The sequence below is a fragment of the Corapipo altera genome, unplaced genomic scaffold, assembly GCF_003945725.1.
Source record: "Corapipo altera isolate COAL_440 unplaced genomic scaffold, ASM394572v1 181, whole genome shotgun sequence".
NCBI classification, from domain to species: domain Eukaryota; kingdom Metazoa; phylum Chordata; class Aves; order Passeriformes; family Pipridae; genus Corapipo; species Corapipo altera.
In genome coordinates this window covers 872041-894073 of record NW_020884999.1, presented here as the reverse complement: position 1 = coordinate 894073, position 22033 = coordinate 872041, and the positions used below count along the sequence as shown (strand labels likewise).

The window sequence follows — 22033 nt, the reverse complement described above, 5'->3', positions numbered from 1 at the left end:
GAATATTGCATCTGTCTCAGCTTTGCATGCAACTCATGTCTTTCAGAGAGGCTGAGCAACAGTGAAGTGACAGTTCTCCATCAGGTTCTACTGTAGCCATATTTTAATGAAATCAGAGATACTTAGTGATGTTTCCTATCTCTCTGCTCACTGATTAACCTAATTCTGAGATTCTGTGCAGTGAAAAGTATTTGCCATACTGTTCACCTTTTAGACTATATTACTGTTACTTCTTGATTAGGCGAAGTTCTTGTTTGTGGCCCCCTTCTTTTGCCACCCAAAATAAGCAGAGGTATTAACTTCAGTGCTTCTGAAACAAGAGATATGCAGAACTGACCAGGGGCAAATCCATTAGGGTATTTTTAACTTATTATTTTCTACCTTTGGTCTTCACTTGTGAGTGAAAAACCAACTGATTTCTTCCAGCCTGGAAAAGACATATAAAAAAATCTTACCATTTCCATTACAACGTATTTGAGTTGAATGGTGCCATTTGCCACACGAGTTTCAGGCCAAAGAATGAAGGTACCCAACACCCAGAATCATTTAAAAAATCCAGCACACAACTTTGCAAACAAATAAATGTTTAATTTCATTGTATAATGGATTTACAGGTGTTAAATAGATTAATTTACTGTATAATTTATCGCTCTTCCAGTTCCTTTAGCAGCTCGTCAAAGTGAGTAATGTACCATTTTGCTTTCTCCTTTACTTGCTTTCTGATTACATTTCCTCCAAATCCAATGAAACAGTCCTGGAAAAACACAAAGAACAGGCACACTGATTATTCCAGGCCCATGGAAGGAATGGAGCTTCTCAGCTATTGAGTTTGCTTTTAAGATTGGAATTTAAAAGTATGTTATTCGCCCCTCACCTCTTCCCCTGTTTTACTTTTCATTTTCACCTTTCAGATTTATTAACAGGGACTTCATTAACAATTAATTCTGCAGCACTTTGTTAATTGGAGTTTTGTTCCAATAGGAAAATTGTCTCAGTGCCCTGTAGATTCAAGATTGTTCAGAACTGAGGTTTTGCTGAAAATCTGATGTAAACGTGATGCAATTCTATTCAAGAATGAGTAAACATTGGAACATGCATGAGCATCCCACAATTATCCCTCTTCTGTTTATCTTACCTCTGTTTACCCCATCTGATAGATACCAAAAGCAAACATTAACCCTCTCTTCAATCATTAACCAGGAGCAATCATCATTTCTACATCTCAGAAAACCACCTGCAGTGAAAGTGCAGGGTTTAAAATTTCCACTGCCTCTTTTTTGCCTGGAGCTGGGAAGCATTAAGCAAATACTGAGCTGCTTTGGTCACTCATGTTGAACAGTGAGGGACCAGCTGTCCCTCAGCATGGCTGAGAAAGGGGTAAAGATGTTAAAGGGGGGATGGAATTAAGATCATTTATAAAAGTTGTCTTTCTACTAATTTCTTTTATTATCTCACCCCGTCAGAGCTGATGTCTGCAAAGATTTCCTCACTGTGCAGTGAGATGAACCCTCTTGCTGGGTCATATCAGGTAAATGTGCACCAGATCTGTGCCAGACCTTCACACTGAGCACCTTTAATCAGCCCCTGAAGTCCTGTCAAGAATTAAAACCTCACTTTTCCTTTTTTGTTTCCCCCCCCCCCCAAAGCAATTTAAAATTTCTGTGATACTTACAGCAGGGGGGCAGGCTTCCATGTCTGTAGCTCCATCTCCAATCATAACTACTTTCTTAAAGTGGAACTGTTCTTTCAGGTGAGCAATAACCTTTCCTTTCCCCCCTGATTCAGCTGTTGGTTGTGTTTCATCAAATCCTGCATATTCTCCTAGAACACAGTGGAAGGACAAGTTGGACATACAGCACATTTTCTTGTAATGAAGAGAGATCTATGCTTATGGTCTGTACTTCAGAAAACAGCAGTCTGTAAAGCTCACAGTATCAGCATCCCCAGAAAATAAGTGGAAGGTAAGAGTGAAAACTGGGATTTTACCCAAGTCTTCAGTGGGAATATTTTCAAAGGGATATTTTCAAAATAGAAACCCTGTGTGAGCAGTGCTGCAAATCCATTCCCAGTCCCTCTGGTTCAGTCATTCTGGTGTAAACATTGCATAAGCAGTATCCAGGATGATGTATAAACAGTGTAGGAAACACTGAGTAAGAAACCTCACTAACTAGAGTTGTGCTTGGTTACACCAGCTCTGCTCCGGAACCTCACACATACCCCAAAGTCACTGAAAGGGAAGTTTGTGAGAGCAGGTCAGTGTAATGAACTCTTTTGACTTGAAGGAGCAAGAAAAAATTAAACTCTGCTGTCAGCAACTGTAACATGTTTTACCTTTGGCACAGCTTGCCATTAAAAAGTCACTGCAGCTCTCTTTCATACCTGGACAATGACCTGAACTTGGTTTTGATAAAGTCTTGTAATTTTCCTAGTTGGAGTTAGCTGGATTGGTAACAACAAGAAGTAGGCTGGGCAGTGTCTGCAGCCCAATATCTGGCAGCTGGAGCCTAAAAAGTGGCATTAATTATCAGAGAAAAGAGACTTGGAGGGAATATCTCACCGTTAAAGTAAAACTTCAACCTGTTGGCAAAGACGTTTGCTGTGGGAATGTTCAGCTGCAAGGCCACGTGTTCCACAATGCTCTGAAACCCTCCAGAGACCAAGAAGACCTGAACCCCCCGTTGGTGAAGTCTGCTCACCAGCTCCCTGAGGAGACAGAGCAGAAAGTTAAAACACAGCTTTCCTAAACAGCCCTGCCCATGCTCTGTGTTATTCCAGTTCAGTTTGGATCTGTGCTGCTTTCCAGCTCCATCCATCTCTGCTGCCCAAAGCTTTTCCTCCTTTCCCTGGCTGGTTTGTGCACACAAAAGGAAGTGCTGGGCAAAACCATCACATCTACAGACAAACAGGCATTTGCTTCCTTGAAAACAAGCACTCCCTAGAAATGTTTTCTTTACACTTTCATAGTGGTCACATTAGTTCCCTTGAACAAACAAGAGCAGAGCCAGCTCTGATTTTTTTCTGAAGCAAAACAATTGCAAGAGAATTAATCTGCAGAAAAAAGTAGGGAATGTGGAGGAGATAAAGCCACTGCTCCAGAATGCAAAAGTGGGATGAAAAGAGCAAAGTGCAAATGTTTTCTAACTCAGAGTTGGTTCCCCAGACGTTGGATATGGATGCCATCTTTAGAAGAAGGCACCAGCTACAGAAAAGGAATAAAAAAAGAAGTCTGTGGACCCAGTTAGTGTCAGAGGGACACTTGAAGGCAGTTAAAAGTTTCAGGGATTTGGCTCTGGAAACAGGAAGATCAGCCTGCAGCAGTGCTGAGCAGTGGAAGTGGTAGCAGTAACAGCAGAAAGGCTAAAGACTGAAAAGCAAAGTGGAGGCTCAAAGCAGGCTAAACAGAAAAGGAGGAAGAAAGGGAAGGACTGAAAAGGAGGAAGAAAAGGAAGGAATGAAAAGGAAAATCACATGATTCTAAACAAGGAAACAATGTTCTCTTTGTAGTTACATCTAGCTATGTCTTCTACAGAAAAAGCTGAGCATGTGCCTCATTTCAAGGAGAAAATACAAGCACAGTCATCTAAAGCTCTTGTTATGTGCTAAAATACTTTAGACTTGGAATTATGGTTGAATTTTGTAGTAAAGAATTTATTCTCAGCTGTTTGAAACTATTTGAATAGGAGAAAAGAACCTAAACCTTTTCTGTTTATATTGTTAAAATTCATTCCAAGCCTAAAAATGAATGAATACACATATATATGTCTATTTGCTAAATGAGTTTCTTAATATTTTTAGGGACTTCAGGACAGAATGAGTAGCTCTGAGCAGTGAATCCCCTGAGTCAGGGGTATGGCTGCACAGAGGAGTGCAAGAGGTAATAGAGTTGTGGAATAAACCAGCCAGCAGTTCATACTGGGTATTAAATCTCCTTCCAGTTCCATCACCCATGAAATACCAGATGTGATTGGACAGATTATTTTGCATGCCCATTTAATCCTCAAGCTAGGATTTGAGCTTGCCAGCCAGCCAAAGTGCCAGTTAATATTTATTTTCTTTTTACATGGTGCTTAACCACTTGACATGGACTCAGCTCCTGATACGGGCTTTGTACACAAGCAGCATGGAGATGGAGCAGGGAGGCAATCCAGACCAGCTCTGTGTTCTTACAGCTTCAGTGATGGTGCAGGATTTTGTTTATTTATGCCAAAATCAATTTCAAAATAAGCAGAAATTCTTTCTTACCTTATTCCTGGTGTGAGCTGAGGTGGGTTGTCAGATATTAATTTCTGCACTTGTTCGTAGGAGGGACGTATGAGACCGAGTCGTGCTGTTAAAGCTGCTTTGAATGTCACAGTGCCACCCATGGCCCTGCGAGTCCTGAATTGGGATCCAAAGAAACCAAATCAGTGACACTTAACAAGTTGAGGCTTCTCCCAAGAAGGTTTAGTTAACAAAGGGTGATGAGGAAACACGTAAGTGGTTATAGTTGTAGGTTATACTGAACCTGTGAGGTAAAGGAGGAGGTTGGTACACTGAAAAGGCTGGTAGCATGGAAATGGAGATGGAACACCTGGTAGGAGATCTCCATGGATTGGAAAACCAGTGAGGCAAAGGAAAACAAAATTCATTCTCTCTCTGAGTGCCATGAGCCACTGGGACCAGTGTTCCTGACCTGCACCTCAGGTGCCCTTCTCTGAGTTTAACTTTTGCCACAATCTTCAATGGAAACATCAGCCTCAGAGAAGGGTTAGGAGAGTTGTCCTCTCTCCTCCATCTCATAATAAGGTTTGCTACTTCATAATAAGGTTTGCTAGTGCTTAGCCAAGTTCAATGATGAGGGCTGATCTTAGTCAATCAAAATTTACATTACAGAATTTATATCAGTATATAAACTGATATATATGTAGAACATGTACCAGTTTTGTTGGGTGGCTTCACAGTTCCAAAACGAGCTCCTTCACTACGCACTAATTCCACTTATTATTCCCCAAATCCTTTTTAAACCATAATAACCTGTGTCAGAGCTGAGCAAATCCCCGCTGCAAATTCCCCCTCGCAGATTAACCTTGCCCATGCTTACATTTGATGAATTTCCGCCGGCCGAACCCCAGCCATACTCACATCTCCGCCACGGCGTCGCCGACGCCGCAGAACTTGGCGAGCTCGTCGATCCCCTCCTCCCTGATGACGGTGCTGTCCACGTCGAAGCACACGGCGTCGGCGCTGCGGAAGATCTCCTTCATCTCCATGAGGGACGCCATCCTTTTGGGAGCCTTCTTACTGTGAGGGGACAAGATGTAGTCTTTCTCAGAGTGGCAGTACTGCACTGTTTCCTGAGCCATTGGTGCTGCTGTCCTGGCTCGTGCGAGAAGGGCCGAGCACAGCCTGGTCGCCAGCTTTTATCGCAGGGGGAGCTGTGGTGGGGGTCTGGCTCAGCTGCTGATTTGCTCCCTGCTGTTGCTGCCTGCTGATGGGCAACTTGCATTACAGGTGGGCCGTGGAGCCTTGGGCAGCTGCTGATTTGCTCTCTGCTGGCTCAGCCCCTTGATGTTCCCTTGGGGTTCAAGGTTGTGATACTTGGCATCTGCTGAACCACCGGGCTGCCAGCGGCTGTGTGGGACTTGCAGTTCTCTGTTTCATCTTGCCCCCGCCACTCAGATGGGTCTTGATTTCTCACCTGACCCATCCGTGTCAGATTGGTTGCTCCAGGGCACCCAGCCCTCAATGATTTGTTTAATTGTGGCAGACATAGCTACCCTAAATCTGTCAGGGAGTGGTTGTCCTTAAATCACGAAGGTTTAGATCCTTTTCTGTGTCCTGATTAATACAAACTAAATATTTTCATCATCTGTGAATGCATAAAAGATTGGGACATTAGCATCCATTAAAGTCTTGGGCTTTGAGAACTTCACTCAGCCCATTAAGACATCACATTTTCCATAACAATGCCCTGATAAAAGTTTATTTTCTTCCCTTTTATATCTGTCCACCTAAATATGTTGAGCACTTCTGCAGATCAGGAGCTCAAGGAGTTAAGTATCTTCTTACTCTTCCCTACTCACCTTGTGCTTCATCCTTTTGTAATTAATTCACTGTGGACTTTACTATTTACTAATCTGTACATTTAGACACAAAAAACAGCTTCCTGTCTATCTCACTTCCCAGCTTTTTGTAAAAGGTTTTGTTTGCTTCTTCCTTCTAATCTCTTAGACATCTCTCAGGACATGTCTAGTATAATTGATGTGGGTAGCAGGTTCTCTCTTTTTCTGGGATGGGGAAAACCACCATCAAACAGCACGTTCTAAAGAATTATGGATGTCTTTATATACCTTCATCTCTCACTAAGGTAATTTAATGTTCTATATATCATGTGAGTTTTGAAGTTGAGAGGTTTTATATACACAAATTCCCATTTATTCTTTTTGCCCTTTTTTTACAAACTTAGCACCCCCAGACACAAAAGACACCCAGTGAAGATGGAGAAGATGATCACTGTGTGCCTTGCTGTGGAAAAGTACAGGAGCTGACAGGCACTGATGTCCCTCAGTGCCAGACAGGAGTAATCCAGAGATCACACATGGTAAGCACCAGTGCTGTCTCCTGAGGTGACTTTATGTGCTCACCATGAGATCACAGCTAAATAGTTAATGCTCAAAGCAGGAACAGGAACCTTTGGGTTTATTTCCGTGAGAAGTAACCACGTGGCAAATATTGGGATACAAAAGCCTTTATGAAAAATTACTATAATCACTAAAAATTTGTGGAACACATACACACATCCCTTTTATCTGTTCCTATGTATCAAATAGAAGAGAATACTCTAATCCTTTGTTGAAAGGTGAAAGCTTATATAAATAAAGTCACCCAGTCTAAGAAGTGAAACCTCTTGTGAACAGCCAAGAGCTGTGTTTGTAAGAGAGGATCTGTTTGACAAACAGGTAGATGTGAAGTAGCAAGAAACAGAGAGAGCAAGGGATATGAAAGGCAAAGGCAGCCATGAAACAGGACTTTCTGTGAGGGCTATTCTGCTATCCTTGAGTGTTTTGCTGTGAACACACCTCTGCAGAAGCCCATGTGGGTTCATGGCATTTGCACAAGGCCAAAAAGGTGACACAGTAGCTTCTTCAGTGCTCACCTGCATCCCAGGTGTGAGTGAGAACGGCAGAGCGGGTACCACCCAGCCCACACTTCCCTCCTGTGCACTGGGGTGAGGTGTGGGAAGGTAGGACAGAGCCTGGGCTCAACCTCCCCAGTGTGCCAGAGAGCAAAGGGGAGTGGGGGCACAGCAAAGAGGAGATATTCCAGAAAAGGGCTTTTACAGACCCTCCCTGGGAAAGGCAGAGACAGGGACTGAACTGCAGTTTGGCAGGTGCATGGACACACTGTAAAACTCTGCTCTAGCCTTTGAATCATGACTAAAGAATTACTTCCTGCAGACCACATATTTTTTTTTATCTTTTCTATAAAAACTGCACTGGACATATGAGAAATACGGTCATATGCCATCAGCACAGCACATAAAATAACCTTCTCTCTCTTTAGTGGCCACTTCCCTCTGACAGAGACCAGTCCTGAGGTCATACTTGGCACTGGATGAACAGGTGGCACGTGAATTCCATGTTTACTTTGCCTTAGCCTTGACTTGACGTCGCTCGTGTTTGCAGTGAAATATTGTGATTTTCCAAGGAGCAGGGCTTTGATTTTAGGTCAGGCATCGCTGTGGCGTGACATGGGCGTCACAGTGTTCCAGCACTGATCCCTTATTATGCAAAGCCATCCTGTGTTGCCTCATGCTCACCTGGGGCTGCACTGCAACTCTGCCACATCGTGATGCAATGTCACCCTGTGAGGGCACTGCACTGTGATGTGGTTTCTTGGTGAGAACCTGGGATGTATCTCTGGATACATGTCTTCAAAATTTTAATTTCTCTCAGGAAAACGTTGTTGCCACAAACACACATTGGGAACAGGAAGGAAGAGACATTAACTTTTCCTTCTCTCTGATATCCACATTTCCCACAATCCTTTCCCTTCTGGATGTTCCTCACAATGATGAGACCGATGCTGTGATGGACTTTGCACTTTGATGGACAAATGAAGCAGTTAGAGGAAGAATTATGGTTACCACTTGTAGAGCCATGGTTGGAATTAACCCTGTCCTCTCTTGGTTGGAATTAACCCTGTCCTCTCTTTATTCCATGCAATAATAACTCTTCCAAAATAGTTTCAGACTGTGGTTTCTATTGCCTAAAAGTGACAAGTTGGAAGGGAAGAACTGGGATTGGAAATGCAGAAACCACCAGTAGTTCATCAGGGCAAAAAGAACTGAAGCTGTGCAAAGCCTTTCTATGGACAAATCTCTAACAAATCTCTGTGTAAGGGAACACCAGTGTTTTATTCCAGACTGGTACAGGCCTCTGCAGTTGGCAGAGATTAATTACTCTGAAATACAGGGCATCTGATTGCTTAAATCTGTTAATACTTTATTGAGACAGTAAGAAAAAAGAAATTCCCACAATGAGTTCTGTCTCCATATGAAGAACATGGGTAGAGAATCTCTGATCTTGCTGCCAGTGAATTTCAGATTGGTAATTTATTCCTAGCCTATTATTTGCATGCTGGTAAAGCATCCAAGCAGCAAACATTTCAACAGGTCTCATAAATATTGAGGGGAAAAGCTGGAAACAAGAATATGGGGATGAGAAGAAACAATTGGCAAAGAACTGACTAGAGAAGACATAAGAGCAACAGAGGGAGGTTAGGTGAAACTTGAGATAAAGATGGAGAAAAAGGAATTCACAGGGGAAAAGCAGAATTCCCATGAGATCTCCTTGCCTCCAGACTGTGAAGTACTGGGGAAAAAAAAAAAAAAAAAAAGGCATTTTCACAAGAAATAATTCTCTTTCATAATGAGTCATAATGCGGAGTCACAGAAGCAAACACGGGAATTATGCAAGACCACATGTCAAAGGAAAACAACTGAAATCCTCTCTGTTCGCTGTCCCTTCAAAGAAGGGCACTTGCCTCACTGAGAAAAACTGAGACATCCTCAGTACCTACATGTAATGTGAATGCAAGGAGAAAGTGGTGCTCAGAACTGCAGGTGCTTGGGACTGGAATATTTCAATGAGATCTTGACAAGATCTCAAAATCCTCGTTGTGACTAAACCTCACTTGTTATCATTTCAGCTTTTAGAAGTGCTGCCACACTGCTACTTTGCATTTTGTTCACACTTATTGCTGTGAAAGAATAAAGATTAAGTGAATCTTAATATTACCCAGCACTCAGGAATATCCTTGTTTGCAAACAATCCCTGGTGTTTCTGATCCACTTTCCCGTTTAACATGGGAAATGTTAACATGCAGTGCCATCAACAGAGATTCCACCACATTAAACTGCTTCTGTTGCATTGAAGGGAAACTGCAGCTTAGAATAAGGGATTTGGACAAAATAGTTCTTGAAACTTTTTTGGGGACCTTTTCTGACTACAGGAGTGGTTCTGCTTCTAAGAACATTCCCAGGAGTGTTTCCATGGCATTAGTTTAAACAAACCATTTAATTCTCATTGTTTCTAGTCTTGTGTCTGTAAAATAGGAATAATATAATGACAGCTTTTCTGTGCTGAGGTGATTCTCAGAATTAACAACATGCTTTGAAAGCTTTAGAGAAAAAGTGATACATTTAAGCAGATTAGTTTTATTTAAGCAAATCATGGCTGTTTTATCCCTGCAAGTTTTAAAAGTTCAACCCATCCACCCATAACTGTGAGTTGCAGTGGTTTTCAGGGTGAGAATATAAAGATTCAGTCCTTAACCTGCTGTTTTCTGTTCAGTTTGTAAAGGCAGTGATACAAACCTGTGTGCAGTCCAAGAGATGTGCTGTTTGTAGCTGTGCACTATTATCTGAACAGCAGTGCCTCACAGTGAACTCACTGAAGCACCTTGTAAAAAGTAGCTGAAAAGGGGCAGCAGGAACCTGATGGATGTTGACAGACACCTCCCAGCTCTCCAATCCCCTCTCGCCTGTCCTGACAAAATGATGGTGCTCCCCCCCTGCACGATTGCATCATTCATTCATGCTGCTGTTATAAAACAGGCACCACGCTGCTGCTGTGCCCCGCGGGGCACGGCCCCGGCACAGGACACCCTTCGTTTCCTATGCTGGAAAAAATACAGTGTTACAGAGCTGAGAACCAAACGAACCGAGAGAAAAGATCCCAGGGACTTACGGTATTGAACTGGCCGTGGCTGCCGCTGCCGCCGCTGCAAACAAACCTCTTGGCTTGCACAGGGTAAGAAGGGATCAGCTGAGACCTTCAGTCGCACAAACACTCGGCACGGGCTGCGCTGGACGGGAGCCGCATTTTGTAAATCACGCTCCGATAACGTGCTGAGTAAGCCAGCCCGGGTGGTTTGTTTGAAATGGTTGCACACATGTAACCAGAGAAGTCCAGCTGTTCGCTGACAGGGAAAGGAGGAGAGGTGTAACCTTCCTACGTCGGGGGAGGAGCCGCTGAGCCCGGCTTGGGTAGGCACGGCTTGGCCAGACCCCAGCACGATGGGGAGCTCGCTCACCCCTCATCCTGTGCCATGGGCGTGGACAACCAGAGGGGTCTGAGCACAGGGATGAGCCCGAGGAGCGGCTCCGACAGGCAGCAGTCAGGAATTTCTCTTGGCATGAAATCAGAGGCAAAGCAGGGACACTGTTCTCTTTGGCTGAGGGAGAGATGAAAGGGGTTGCGAGCTGATTCAGTGTTGCCTTTTGGCTTAAGCATCGCTGTGCAAAGTTCCACAAATCAAATCAAAGCTCATCAAAAGCTACGGAGCAAAATGAAAACTTCAGCGTATAACAAGGCTCTGTTTTGTGTCCCCAAATGCAGTGTTGTCAAAAGCAATGCAAAACTGCAGAACCTCCCTGTGCTCGTGTTTGAGATCCCACAGAAGAGCTTCCCTCTGACACTGCTATGGGTATTGGTGAGGAAACAGGAGAGTGCCAACCCAGAAGCTGTTCAAGGTCAAGAAAGCCGAATTTAGCTGATGTAGCCATTTTTGTTCACTTGTGATAAGAGTCCTGTGACTGCTGCCCATCTTGACAGACTGTTCTGCACCACTGGATGCACCAGTCACATTCTATGCATGACCTCAATTGCCATCCAGGCAGTATTGCCCCTCCAAACTACACGTGCTAATTAAAATCAATCACCTTGTTTGCCTCTCCTCACATGTTTTCCTTTATATTTCTTTCAGAGGTTCTCAGTACACGACCATCTGGGGACAGGAGCATCTGTCAGTAACTTCTGGTGTCAGGAAAAAATGGGACCAAGCCCCTTTGCTGCAAAATTCACCAGTGACACCAATCACCCTTCAGTCTAGTCCTGTTTGTCAGCTTTATCGTGGCAGGACAGTATGTTGTTTAAAGCAGATTTAGAAATCATTTCTGTGAATGAGGTTAAAGGAAAACAGATCTTGATAAAGATAAAAGGAAATGGCTTTTACTGAGAATCTCAGAGGGGTTTTTGGCCAAGATAAGCAGTGCATGGCTTGACTGAGAGAATTGCTGCTGAATATTTCATGAAGGATATTCCCTTTATTTGGATTAGTTTAACAGATGTGTTGGTTTTAATTCAGTTAAATATTTTGATTCTAATCTGGTGTAATCCATTGAATTCAAAGGACAATTTGAGTCTAATAAGCATTTGCCCTGTATTTTTACTACACATTAAAACCAAATACACAGAACAATTCAACAACTACAGCTAAGACTGAAAAAGGAAGAAAAGACTGTCCTGATGGCTGAAAAATGCTGCAAAATGAGCATTTAATGTGAAAATGCTCATGAGAAATAGCTATCCTCAGGCATGTGATCCAGCAAAGAAACACACAGAGCTCTGCTTGGAAGCTTTAGGAGGATGTTCAGGAGTGAAAAGCACAGGTTGTGGATGTGTGACTGCTGATACAAGCACAGCACCCAACTCTTGTACATGACTTCTACAGAACCTCTCCAGTCGTACAAAAAAGCAGAGACCACCTGCATAAAGGATTAGAATGTCTTTGAAAACACCTTTTTTTTTTCCCCATTAAAAAACATCTAAAATTCCAACTATATTTTTCCTGCAGTAATAATTGCCCTCACAAACCTGAACCTGCCTGGCGAATGGCCACATCCCTGCCAGCAGCCAGCCCCACATGGCACAGGTGCTTAGGATGGATAATTCCTGCCTTTCCACAGGCATCAGCAAGGAAAACATAAAATATAACAAGCCTGCTAGTATGGGTTTGACAAGGCTGCCCTCTGCTGAGAACAGCCCTGAGAGGAACAGGCAGAAAAATGACAAACCAGAGAAGCAAGAACAGCAAAATATTTATGTGTGACCTGGGGGCTACAGAATCGAGAGCAGAGCTGGGGATCCAGGTGTTTTACCTGGACGTTGCATCCAGGCACCTCAGATATTCCCACTGCACCCTCTCGGAGCTGGGTAGGATATTTTGTTTTATTATGGATTCAGCAGGCCAGCAGCATCTCAGTGAAGTGAAGACAAAACTTCAACGGAGTTCCAGAGCCAATAACGGAATGCCAAGTGTGATTTCCTGCATTTTGCAATGTTTAATGTTTATTTCTAATGATTACAACAACAGAAGAGAAAGCCCAGCTGCTCTACTAGAGTCAGCATTAAAATATCTCACAAGACATGCGCACTGCTCAGCTAAACAAAAGGGATCTAAACCTGTGTTGAATTATGTTCAAACACCAGCTCCACCTAAAACTTTTAAAAACCAGCACCCCAAGGATATGAGCAGCTCCAGGGATATTAGTCCCTTCCAGAGCTGCCAAGTCAGACAGACAGGCCACGCATGGGAGTCCTCCTGTCCTGCACAACATGGCACTTTGCCTGGAAACTGGGATCCTCACCCAAAGCAACTGCCACAGCCAACAGCCAAACCCAGCGAGGCTGCCCTGACACTTGACACTGCTTCCATCAAGCTCCCCCAAAACTCCTGTGCAACAAAACTGGGCCCAGCAGCAGGCTCAGACTTTATTCCTGGAAGTGGTTATGAAAACATGTTTGGCTCATTGCATCACTGCCCAGTGGGTTGCCAAGGCCCAGTGTCCAGGGCTGCATCCAGAGCTCCCTGCTGCAAAAAGTGGGATGGAGTGGGGGAGATTTCATAGAATCACAGAATGGGTTAGGTTGGAAGAGACCCTTAAAGACCATCCAGTTCCAACTCCTGCCCTGGGCAGGGACACCTTCCACTATCCCAGGTTGCTCCAAGCCCTGTCCAACCTGGCCTTGGACACTTCCAGGCATGGGGCAGCCACAGCTTCTCTGGGCAGCGTCACACCTGGTGGGTGAGAGCTGGGGAAGGGTCTTTGTCTTCTCTGTACCAAATACTGACAAAATCCTGGCCTGGGGGCCAGTTGTCCCTGTTTGATGTGGTTCAGCACCCTCTGGAGCAGCTGGAACACCAGGAACCACCTGGATGTCCCTGACACTCTGCAGCCAGGACAGGATTATTCTGGGGCCAGGCATCTTCTTTATGCAATACTTGAAATCACAAGAGGGTTGTGTCACATGTGATGTTGGCAGGTGCTCCGATGGCTGTTTGGGGGTACAAGCCCAGACGAGGCAATGGGGGCTCCAAACTTGGTGCAATCTGTACCCACAGGGGTGTGAGGAACCATGGCAGGAGCTTCTTCTCAAGCTCCTCCCCAGGGAAACTCAATTGTGCTCCATTTCATAGCCCGAAAACACAAATATTTCAGTGTCTCAAGGTGTGAGCCCTGACAGGCCACGTAGGGTAAACCCTTCAGCACCCATCAAGGTTGCCTTGACAGTATTTCTGTTTTTCTTTCGCAGGGAAACCTCTGGCCTTGGGATGGATCATCCCCATCCTTGGAACCCCTGTGAGGGTTTCAGGCCAGAAATGCCCTGGGTACAGGGGTTGTGCTGGGGCCTGTACAGGTTCTGGTGCCCCACACAGCAGCTTCTGTGTTATGAGAAGACGAGTTTTAATCAACCTCAACCTTGCATTTTAACCATTCTGATTATTAATCCAATCCGCTTAACTATTAATTCCACCGGTCTAATGTTAAATCGCCGGGTTCAATTATTTATTCCCACAGCTCTGCGAGGCTGCTGGCGGTGTCTGCGACATGAGAGCGCGGGTTAAGAACCGAATGACCCAGACGTTTCAGACACCCTGATACAGTGACCGCCCGCCCGCTCCCCCTTCATGGCCCCGTCTCCTCAGCGGCGGCGCGGGGGCGGGGCCAGGCGGAGCGACAGCCGCCACAGCCAATAGGAACGCGGCCGGCGCTCCGGCGAGCCAATGAGCGCCGCGCCTGCGCCCACTCCGCCTCGCGCCCTCCCGCGGCGGGCGGAGCGACAGGTGCCGCAGCCAATAGAAACGCACTTGGTGCTGCGGAGGGCCAATGAGCGCGCCCGGAGAGTTCTAGAAGGGGCGGGGTTTGCCCGTGCCCGTCCTGCCCCGCCCGCGCGGCACAGAGCAGAGCGGGGAACATGGCGGTGAAGGCGCTCAACCCCAAGGCAGAGGTGGCCCGCGCCCAGGCCGCGCTGGCCGTGAACATCAGCGCGGCCCGAGGGCTGCAGGACGTGCTGAGGACCAACCTGGGCCCCAAGGGCACCATGAAGATGTGAGGGAACCCTCCCCCCGCGGGCGGGGTTGTGGGGGGGGGGTCGCACGGGCTGAGGGGAGGCGTGAGGGGGGAGGCTCGGGAGGCTCGGGAGGGCCGAGACGTGCGGAGGGGAACAAAGGGATGGATGACTGGATGGGTGGATGAATGGACGAGTGGATGAATGGATGGGTGGATGGATGGGTGGGGCGGGAGCCGTGCGGGCCCTTGGCCGCACACGTGTGTCGGGGCCGAGGCGCCGCTCACCCTGCGGGTCCCCCACGCAGGCTCGTGTCGGGCTCCGGAGACATCAAGCTGACCAAAGATGGCAACGTGCTGCTGCAGGAAATGGTGAGCTGCTGCTGAGCCTCGCCGGGCAGGGGATTTAGGGAGGCAGGAGCCTGCTGGTAGTGCCAGTGAGTGCCTGTGGCTGAGGGGGGACCACGGCCACCACCGTGGTGTTTGCCCCTGTGCACTGAGAGCGAAATGTCCCTTGGGAGGAAGGGAAAGAACTAAAATGAGTTCTTTCATGCTAGAGGTAGTAGTGTAAGGAAAACAATGATGAAAAGCTAAACGGCACCATAAATAGTCCCATTGGGTTTTATCTCACTGTAATACAGTTACTAAGCACCAAGCTTTTCAAATGTGGATACTGTTGTAGGTTTGTGGGCTTCTAATTTGTTAAAATACCCTCTGGTGATGCCAAGTGGTGTGTGTGTGCCTTACAACAAAAGACTGACTTCTCGAAGTGAACTGAAGTTGGGTGGTGGCTGTGGAGAGTGGACAGACAGGCACGGTGCTCACGGCTCCAACACCAAATGTGCTGCTCAGCAGAGGAACTGCAAAGAGACAAACTCACTGAATGTTCTTTGGTTTCATAATAAGGGGTAAAATAACCAATCAAGGAAGTAGCAAGTTAGTAGCAAGTGCATACCAAACAAATTAGGGTGTGTACAGCACTGATGATGCAGAGATTGATAAATTACCTCTGAACATGGTGGATTTAGTGCCAGCAGCAGCTTGGATGTGATGGTGGTGCATCCTTTCTCTGTCAAGCTCACAGTGAGCTGAGGACTAGTTTGGCTCTGAGCACTCAATATTTTGTGTATAGATGCATGATATAAAGGGGGAAATAGTGTTACAAAGGGTAAATTCCATCAACTTACAACTGTTGCTGTTAAATGACGTTATTAGTTGAAACATGTTGAATTGACATAAACCATTCAAACATCACCAAGTCCTTAAATACTTTCTTTAGCTGATCTCAGACTGTTGCTTTGTGTACCAGTGCAGTGAGACTTCCTGCTCAGCTTCTTATTTTTGTCTAGCAAATCCAACACCCCACGGCCTCCTTGATAGCAAAAGTAGCAACAGCACAAGATGACATCACCGGAGATGGCACCACCTCAAATGTCCTGATCATTGGGGAGCTCCTGAAGCAGGCAGATCTCTATATTTCTGAGGTGTGTATGCAGTGTTTCTGTTGTAGGTGGGCGAGTTAAAAGCTTCACTGAGACCCTGCAGCTTGTTTTGTTTAATACAAGTGAAACATAAATGGATATTTCTGCTTAAAGAGAGTGCATCACAGAAGTTGTAAAAAGGGAAAAAGCTGGAGAGGATGACTTAAGACTTGTTCAAAATCAAATCCACTTATTATGGATACTGTAACTTTTAATAAGGTTTTGTCTGATACCTTCTGTTACTTTGTTTTATCTGCATTAAAACACTTCTTGGTGTTAAAAGGAGTTCCTCCCTGAGGGCAGGTCTTTTGGGTATTATAAGTTATGAGCAGACATTCATTGCACAGCGAACACCCAAGTGTGCTTTGTAGTTCCCTTGGTTTCAGTTCTGTGCTAGAATAATCTGTACTTTTCCTCTGCATTGAAAGGATTTGCATTCCTTTTATATGTATTCAGAAGGACAGAACACCTAATCTTTGCAGCATGCATATTCCCTGTGTTTTACACTGCATGGAATATTGAAACCACAGGCTCTATTTCTGTAAAAGTACCATTTTGTCTTCAGTTGTCTGATGATTTCTCTTCCCTTGCATTAGGGTTTGCACCCTAGAATAGTAGCAGAAGGATTTGAGATTGCAAAGGAAAAAGCACTTGAAGTTTTGGAGCAGGTCAAAGTGACCAAGGAGATGGACAGGGAGACCCTCATAGACGTTGCCAGAACATCCCTCCGTACTAAAGTTCATGCTGAGCTTGCTGACATCCTGACAGAGGTGAGTGCACAGGTCTCCTCTGCCCCTTTGTGTGAGGAGCTCCAGGGATATTAAAGTGCTGGGTTTGTTACCATTTCACCCCCCTTCTGTTCCAGGCTGTCGTAGATTCTGTTTTGACAGTCAGAAAACCAGATGAGCCCATTGACCTCTACATGGTGGAAATCATGGAGATGAAGCACAAATCAGAGACTGACACAACGTGAGTCAGGAGTGTCCGTGAGCTTCCCTGAGGTTTGAGTGGTCTGGGGGGTCTTGGTTTCGTTTTAGGAGAACTTGGGCTGCTGCTGGAAAAATCAGTAGGGAAGGGCTGAAAGAAAGGCAGAAATAGAGATTTCAGCCATAAATACTTCAGCAGCAGAAGTTTGTCAGTCACTGAACTTCATTCCCTGATAAAATTTTTGAATAGCAAAGAGCAACGCTGGCTTAAGCTTTTACACAACAGAAAGACTTTTTACCTCAGTAATCGTGTCTGTGGCTTGGTTATTCTTTAGATTTGTATGTGTTAAATGCAAAATAGCATTTGATAAATGGAAACTGCTTTGTGGTATTTAGGTGGATATTCCATAGGCTTTGTATTTTCCTCAGTGGCATGGCTGAATTCTGCACTAGCTTTCCTCAGTAGCTAATGCAGTCAGACACCATGCCAGAGCAAATTCCTTTTTCACTCTGCTTGGTGTGCTTTTCATATGGGAATGGGCATGCCCTTGGAAGGGGAATACACAATCCTTGTTTACTCCCAACACAACTTTGTGTTGGACCAGTTGCTCTGGCAGTTCTCTGAGTAGCCTGCACTTCCATGGAATTCATATCTTCCTACACATCCATTGACACACAAAATGTGGTTTTTTTAATCTTCCAGGCTGATCAGGGGGCTGGTTCTGGATCATGGTGCTCGCCATCCTGACATGAGGAAAAGGGTGGAAGATGCTTATATCCTTACCTGCAATGTGTCTCTGGAGTATGAGAAAACGTAAGTCCACAGCAGCGAGGTGAGGAGCAGAAAGTGCTCATGTCTTAAGGACTCTTCATTAACCTGTGCTTAAATCCCAACCAAAAGGACTGCACAGGTGTGGAAGGTGAAAGGGAAGAGGTGATGCCCCTTCTGCAGCCCTTTGGGAAAGGGGAAGCTGGGGGATGAAATAATGTCTGTGAGAGGCTGAGCTTTGTAGTGGTTTTTATTTTGTTGTTTCATTGAGGAAAGGCTGATAGTCTTTCCTTTCTTGGGCATAATTGGATATTCTACAGCAAACACTTCAGAGTTCTCTTAGTTTCAAGTGTCTGCCTTATTTCTTGTAGTGGAAAAGCTCTGAACTAAAGAGCAGGAAGAGCAGTTTGGGTTGAGGGGGGTCTTGTTTGTTTTGATTTGATTTCTTTAGAATGTTGCTGAAAAGATCAACCCTCCTGCTTGTTTCTACAGCAGAAAGGATAGTTTTCTTACTACTTTAGTGGTTTGTTTTTTCTCCTTCAGAGAGGTGAGCTCTGGATTCTTCTATAAAAGTGCTGAAGAGAGGGAGAAGTTGGTGAAAGCAGAACGAAAGTTCATTGAAGACAGAGTGAACAAAATCATAGACTTGAAAAGAAAAGTCTGTGGCGATTCAGATAAAGGATTTGTTTTGATCAACCAGAAGGTGAGATGAAGGGTGTAACTAAAAATTGGTTTCTTGGCCACCATGTGCTGTTTGACTCACTTGGTACAGAAATACCTGAATTTAGGCTGGTATTTCTGAATTTGTGTGTACAGTTCCTACTTGAGATACTCTGTGAGCCCTGAGGAAGAAATTACTCATTAGTGACAGACTGAGAGTGGGTGTTTTTAGCTTTTTCTTTATCCTGATGGTCACTTCCTTCATTTCCAGGGAATCGACCCATTTTCCTTGGATGCACTTGCAAAAGAAGGAATCGTTGCTTTGCGGAGAGCTAAAAGGAGGAACATGGAAAGGTCAGTTCCTGGGGAAAGGAGAGGGTAAAATAACCTCCTCTTCCAAACTGGGACAGTGAGTCAAGTCTGGCTTAAATCCAACGTCAAGAACTCGAACTAAAAAGTCCCCTTCAATCTGTCCAGCTCCTCCTGGTGTAACTCAGGGTAGTTTGTACACACTGTAGGTGTGTACAAAGGTCAGTTCAGCACACTGAGGGATGGGGGAGTTTGAGCTCTCAGTATGCTTCACATGTAAAAGAGACTTAATTCTACAAACTTATTTTTGTGAAGAGCTCTTTGACGAACAGAAGCAAACTCTTCCAGGCCTAGGAAGTGTGTCGTGCATGCTAAAATACTGCCCTTATGTTAGGGACTTCAGGTTTTACTGACCACAAAGCAAGTGCTGAGCTGTGTGTGTTCTGTGCCAGGCTGACCCTGGCGTGTGGTGGCACTGCCATGAACTCTGTGGAGGATCTCACTCCTGACTGCCTGGGGCACGCAGGGCTCGTCTATGAGTACACACTGGTGAGTACAACCAAGAGCTGTGCTGGGGTATTGAATTAAAGGCTGGTGGCATTTCACATCCCTGTGAACGTCTGCCTGGGTATTTGCTCTGGTCATGGTGTATTTTCTTAGTGTTGCCTGTAAAACTGAAAAAAAAAGAGAAAAAAAAGATCCTGCTGGTTCTCACCACTTCTCGAAGTGCTGTTAGTGCAGAACTGAACCTGATGAACACATCCAGGTTTTTTTTATTCAGTGTACAAATGGATAAAGCAAAGTGCCTGACAGGGATACACAACCCTGTTTCTCGCAGGGTGAAGAGAAATACACCTTCATTGAGAAGTGTGAGAACCCGCGCTCCGTGACCCTGCTGATCAGGGGCCCCAACAAGCACACGCTCACCCAGATCAAGGACGCCGTGAGGGACGGGCTGCGAGCCGTGAAAAACGCCATTGAGGACGGTGAGTCTGCTCTGGTAGGGATGGGAAGGATCTCCTGTGGAATCTGATGCCTTAAACCCCAATGGTTTTTTATTTTTTAGTATTTGTAAGACTTGTAAGTTTTGTAAGTAGGTTTGAAAAGCAGAAACCTTCCCTTCTTTGTCCCTGTCCCTATCCCTTTCCCTGTAGCACCCTTGTTTATACATTCCCTAACCCTCTTACCCCATTCTATGCTCCCTATATCAGCCCTACTCCTGAATCCAATAGAAATCTTTAGTCTTTTGTCAAGGCAAGGCCTAGACAGTTGACAGAACAGCATATCTGGGCCTAAACCACAGAGTGAAGTCAAGAATTAGGTAACTATGTACCCTTTGTGCTCTGATGATGATGAAGATGGGATGAATGGAGGGTCCCGAAATGCACCCCAGACCCATTTTAAGGGGGTGGACCCGGGGCGGTCCAGAGAAAAGGCCACGGGGTGGATACATCTGGGATTGGATGGATGATGTTATAAAATGTAACCTCTTGGGCACAGGGACACATACACGTCTTGTAACATCTAGTGCCTTGGCAAATAAACCCTTTCTTATCTCACCCCTAATTTACTGCTCCAGAGATTTTTTCAGCACCTAAATCCCACGGCAACAAATCTCACTGGAGAATTAGGGAATTCTGTATCACCCTCCTTGGTACCGCTGCAATCAGACCCCAAACCGAGTGTTACAGCTCTGCCACTTTGTAGTTTCCAAGTTACAGTTACAGCTCTGCCACCTTGTATTTTACAAGTATTTTACAGCTGTGTAATTACTCACCTGCTCAGGGACAAGCTGCCTTTTTAAGAATGAAGGAAGAGATCAAAGTGCACTGAAAATGAACTGTTTGAACGGGAGTAGGTGCTTGCTTTGGTTTGATATCAAGCTTTCTCTTGCAGGGTGTGTGGTTCCAGGAGCAGGGGCACTGGAGGTGGCAGTAGCTAATGCTCTTGTTAAGCATAAACCCAGCGTGAAAGGAAGAGCCCAGCTTGGAGTTCAGGCTTTTGCTGATGCTCTGCTCATCATTCCTAAGGTAAAGAAGTTCCTGAAATAAAGTGACATTAAAGCACATGCAGACCCATTGCTTTTCCTGCTGGAGGGCTCTTTAATTAACAACATGAAGTGATGAGTCTGTTCTGTCCCAGGTTCTCGCTCAGAACTCCGGGTATGATCCCCAGGAGACCTTAGTGAAGGTTCAGACGGAGCACGTGGAATCAGGGCAGCTCACTGGGGTGGATCTGAACACTGGTAAGGACTTCCTGAACAGTGGGGTGATGCTCTAGTAAAGAACCCGTCTTGGCTCAGCTCTGAAGAACAAAGTTGCTCTGAATGCAGAAAGTTTTACCCATTTCCATTAAAAGCTACACAAAAGCCTTGGCGGGTGTCCTGTTGCTGCAGTTGGGTGTTGTACTGCAGTGCATTCTGGTTTAGGGGTTTTTAGTGAAGATAAAACACGGGGTAACACTGTGTTGGAGGTACTGAGTGATACCAGATGTCAGCAGAAAGTCTCACTTTGTTGTGTGAACTGTGTTTAAAGATTGTTCCGCTTCTGTTGTAGGGGAGCCAATGGTGGCTGCAGCAGCTGGAATCTGGGATAATTACAATGTCAAAAAGCAGCTGCTCCATTCATGGTAAGGGTTACAGGATTTCCACTTGAAACAGCAGTGGCTGATCATTTAAATGATAATGTGGAACTGGGATATCCCAGACAGAGGAAGCTGCCTGGAAACAGGAAAATAAACCTCTGTCTTCTTGAACTATGTCAACATGGCAATTCTAACAGTATTTATTTACTGTTTCTAGCACGGTGATTGCCAGCAACATTCTCCTGGTGGATGAAATCATGCGAGCTGGGATGTCCTCTCTGAAAGGCTGAGTTGGATCTGCTGGTGGGATGGTGGCACCTCCAGTCGTCTGGAATGTCTCCAAGGAATCCCCCCCTGATGGCCATATCCTTGGCCCTGGTGGATTCCCAGCAATGGAAGTCACTCTGCCATAAGGGGCAGCCCCTTTGGTAAACATGGCCACTCAAAATATTATCAACTTAATCAAAGATTTGGCTCTAAAAATGAGTTATTTATTTTTGATTTCACTGAAGTGTACGGCTGCAGTTGCTTTCATTTTTACCCAATAAACTGTTCTGTTCTGTGCTTTATGTGTTGTGATTCTTTCAAACTTCACCTCCTCCTGAACATTCTGCTTCCTGCCTTCCCAGCAGTGATGGGCTGTATTCCTGATTCCTGCTCTTGGGAGTGCTGTCAAACTACTGCTCAAGGGTCT

The 22033-nt window shown here is 45.3% G+C and overlaps 2 protein-coding genes and 2 non-coding genes across 4 annotated transcripts; 3 read left to right on the top strand and 1 right to left on the bottom strand.

Annotated features, from left to right (window-relative positions):
* Positions 1–572: 572 nt before the first annotated feature.
* PSPH (phosphoserine phosphatase) lies at positions 573–5406 on the bottom strand. Its single transcript, XM_027666825.1, has 5 exons — positions 5122–5406; positions 4243–4377; positions 2558–2703; positions 1673–1821; positions 573–754 (listed from the first exon to the last, which is right to left on the bottom strand). Exons 1-5 carry the CDS (start codon positions 5340–5342, stop codon positions 644–646), a joined length of 762 nt encoding a protein of 253 aa, XP_027522626.1. The 5' UTR covers positions 5343–5406; the 3' UTR covers positions 573–643.
* Positions 5407–14483: 9077 nt separating this feature from the next.
* On the top strand, positions 14484–21904 carry CCT6A (chaperonin containing TCP1 subunit 6A). Its single transcript, XM_027666820.1, has 14 exons — positions 14484–14653; positions 14920–14983; positions 15961–16095; positions 16689–16862; positions 16958–17061; positions 17722–17832; positions 18331–18490; positions 18719–18801; positions 19209–19305; positions 19595–19742; positions 20653–20786; positions 20899–21001; positions 21312–21384; positions 21557–21904. The coding sequence occupies exons 1-14, from the start codon at positions 14520–14522 to the stop codon at positions 21627–21629; spliced, it is 1593 nt and encodes a 530-aa protein (XP_027522621.1). The 5' UTR covers positions 14484–14519; the 3' UTR covers positions 21630–21904.
* On the top strand, positions 16432–16563 carry LOC113958573. The gene has a single exon (XR_003531560.1). It is a non-coding gene; the product is annotated as a small nucleolar RNA SNORA22 (small nucleolar RNA).
* On the top strand, positions 17450–17585 carry LOC113958572. Its single transcript, XR_003531559.1, has one exon. It is a non-coding gene; the product is annotated as a small nucleolar RNA SNORA15 (small nucleolar RNA).
* Positions 21905–22033: the final 129 nt, after the last annotated feature.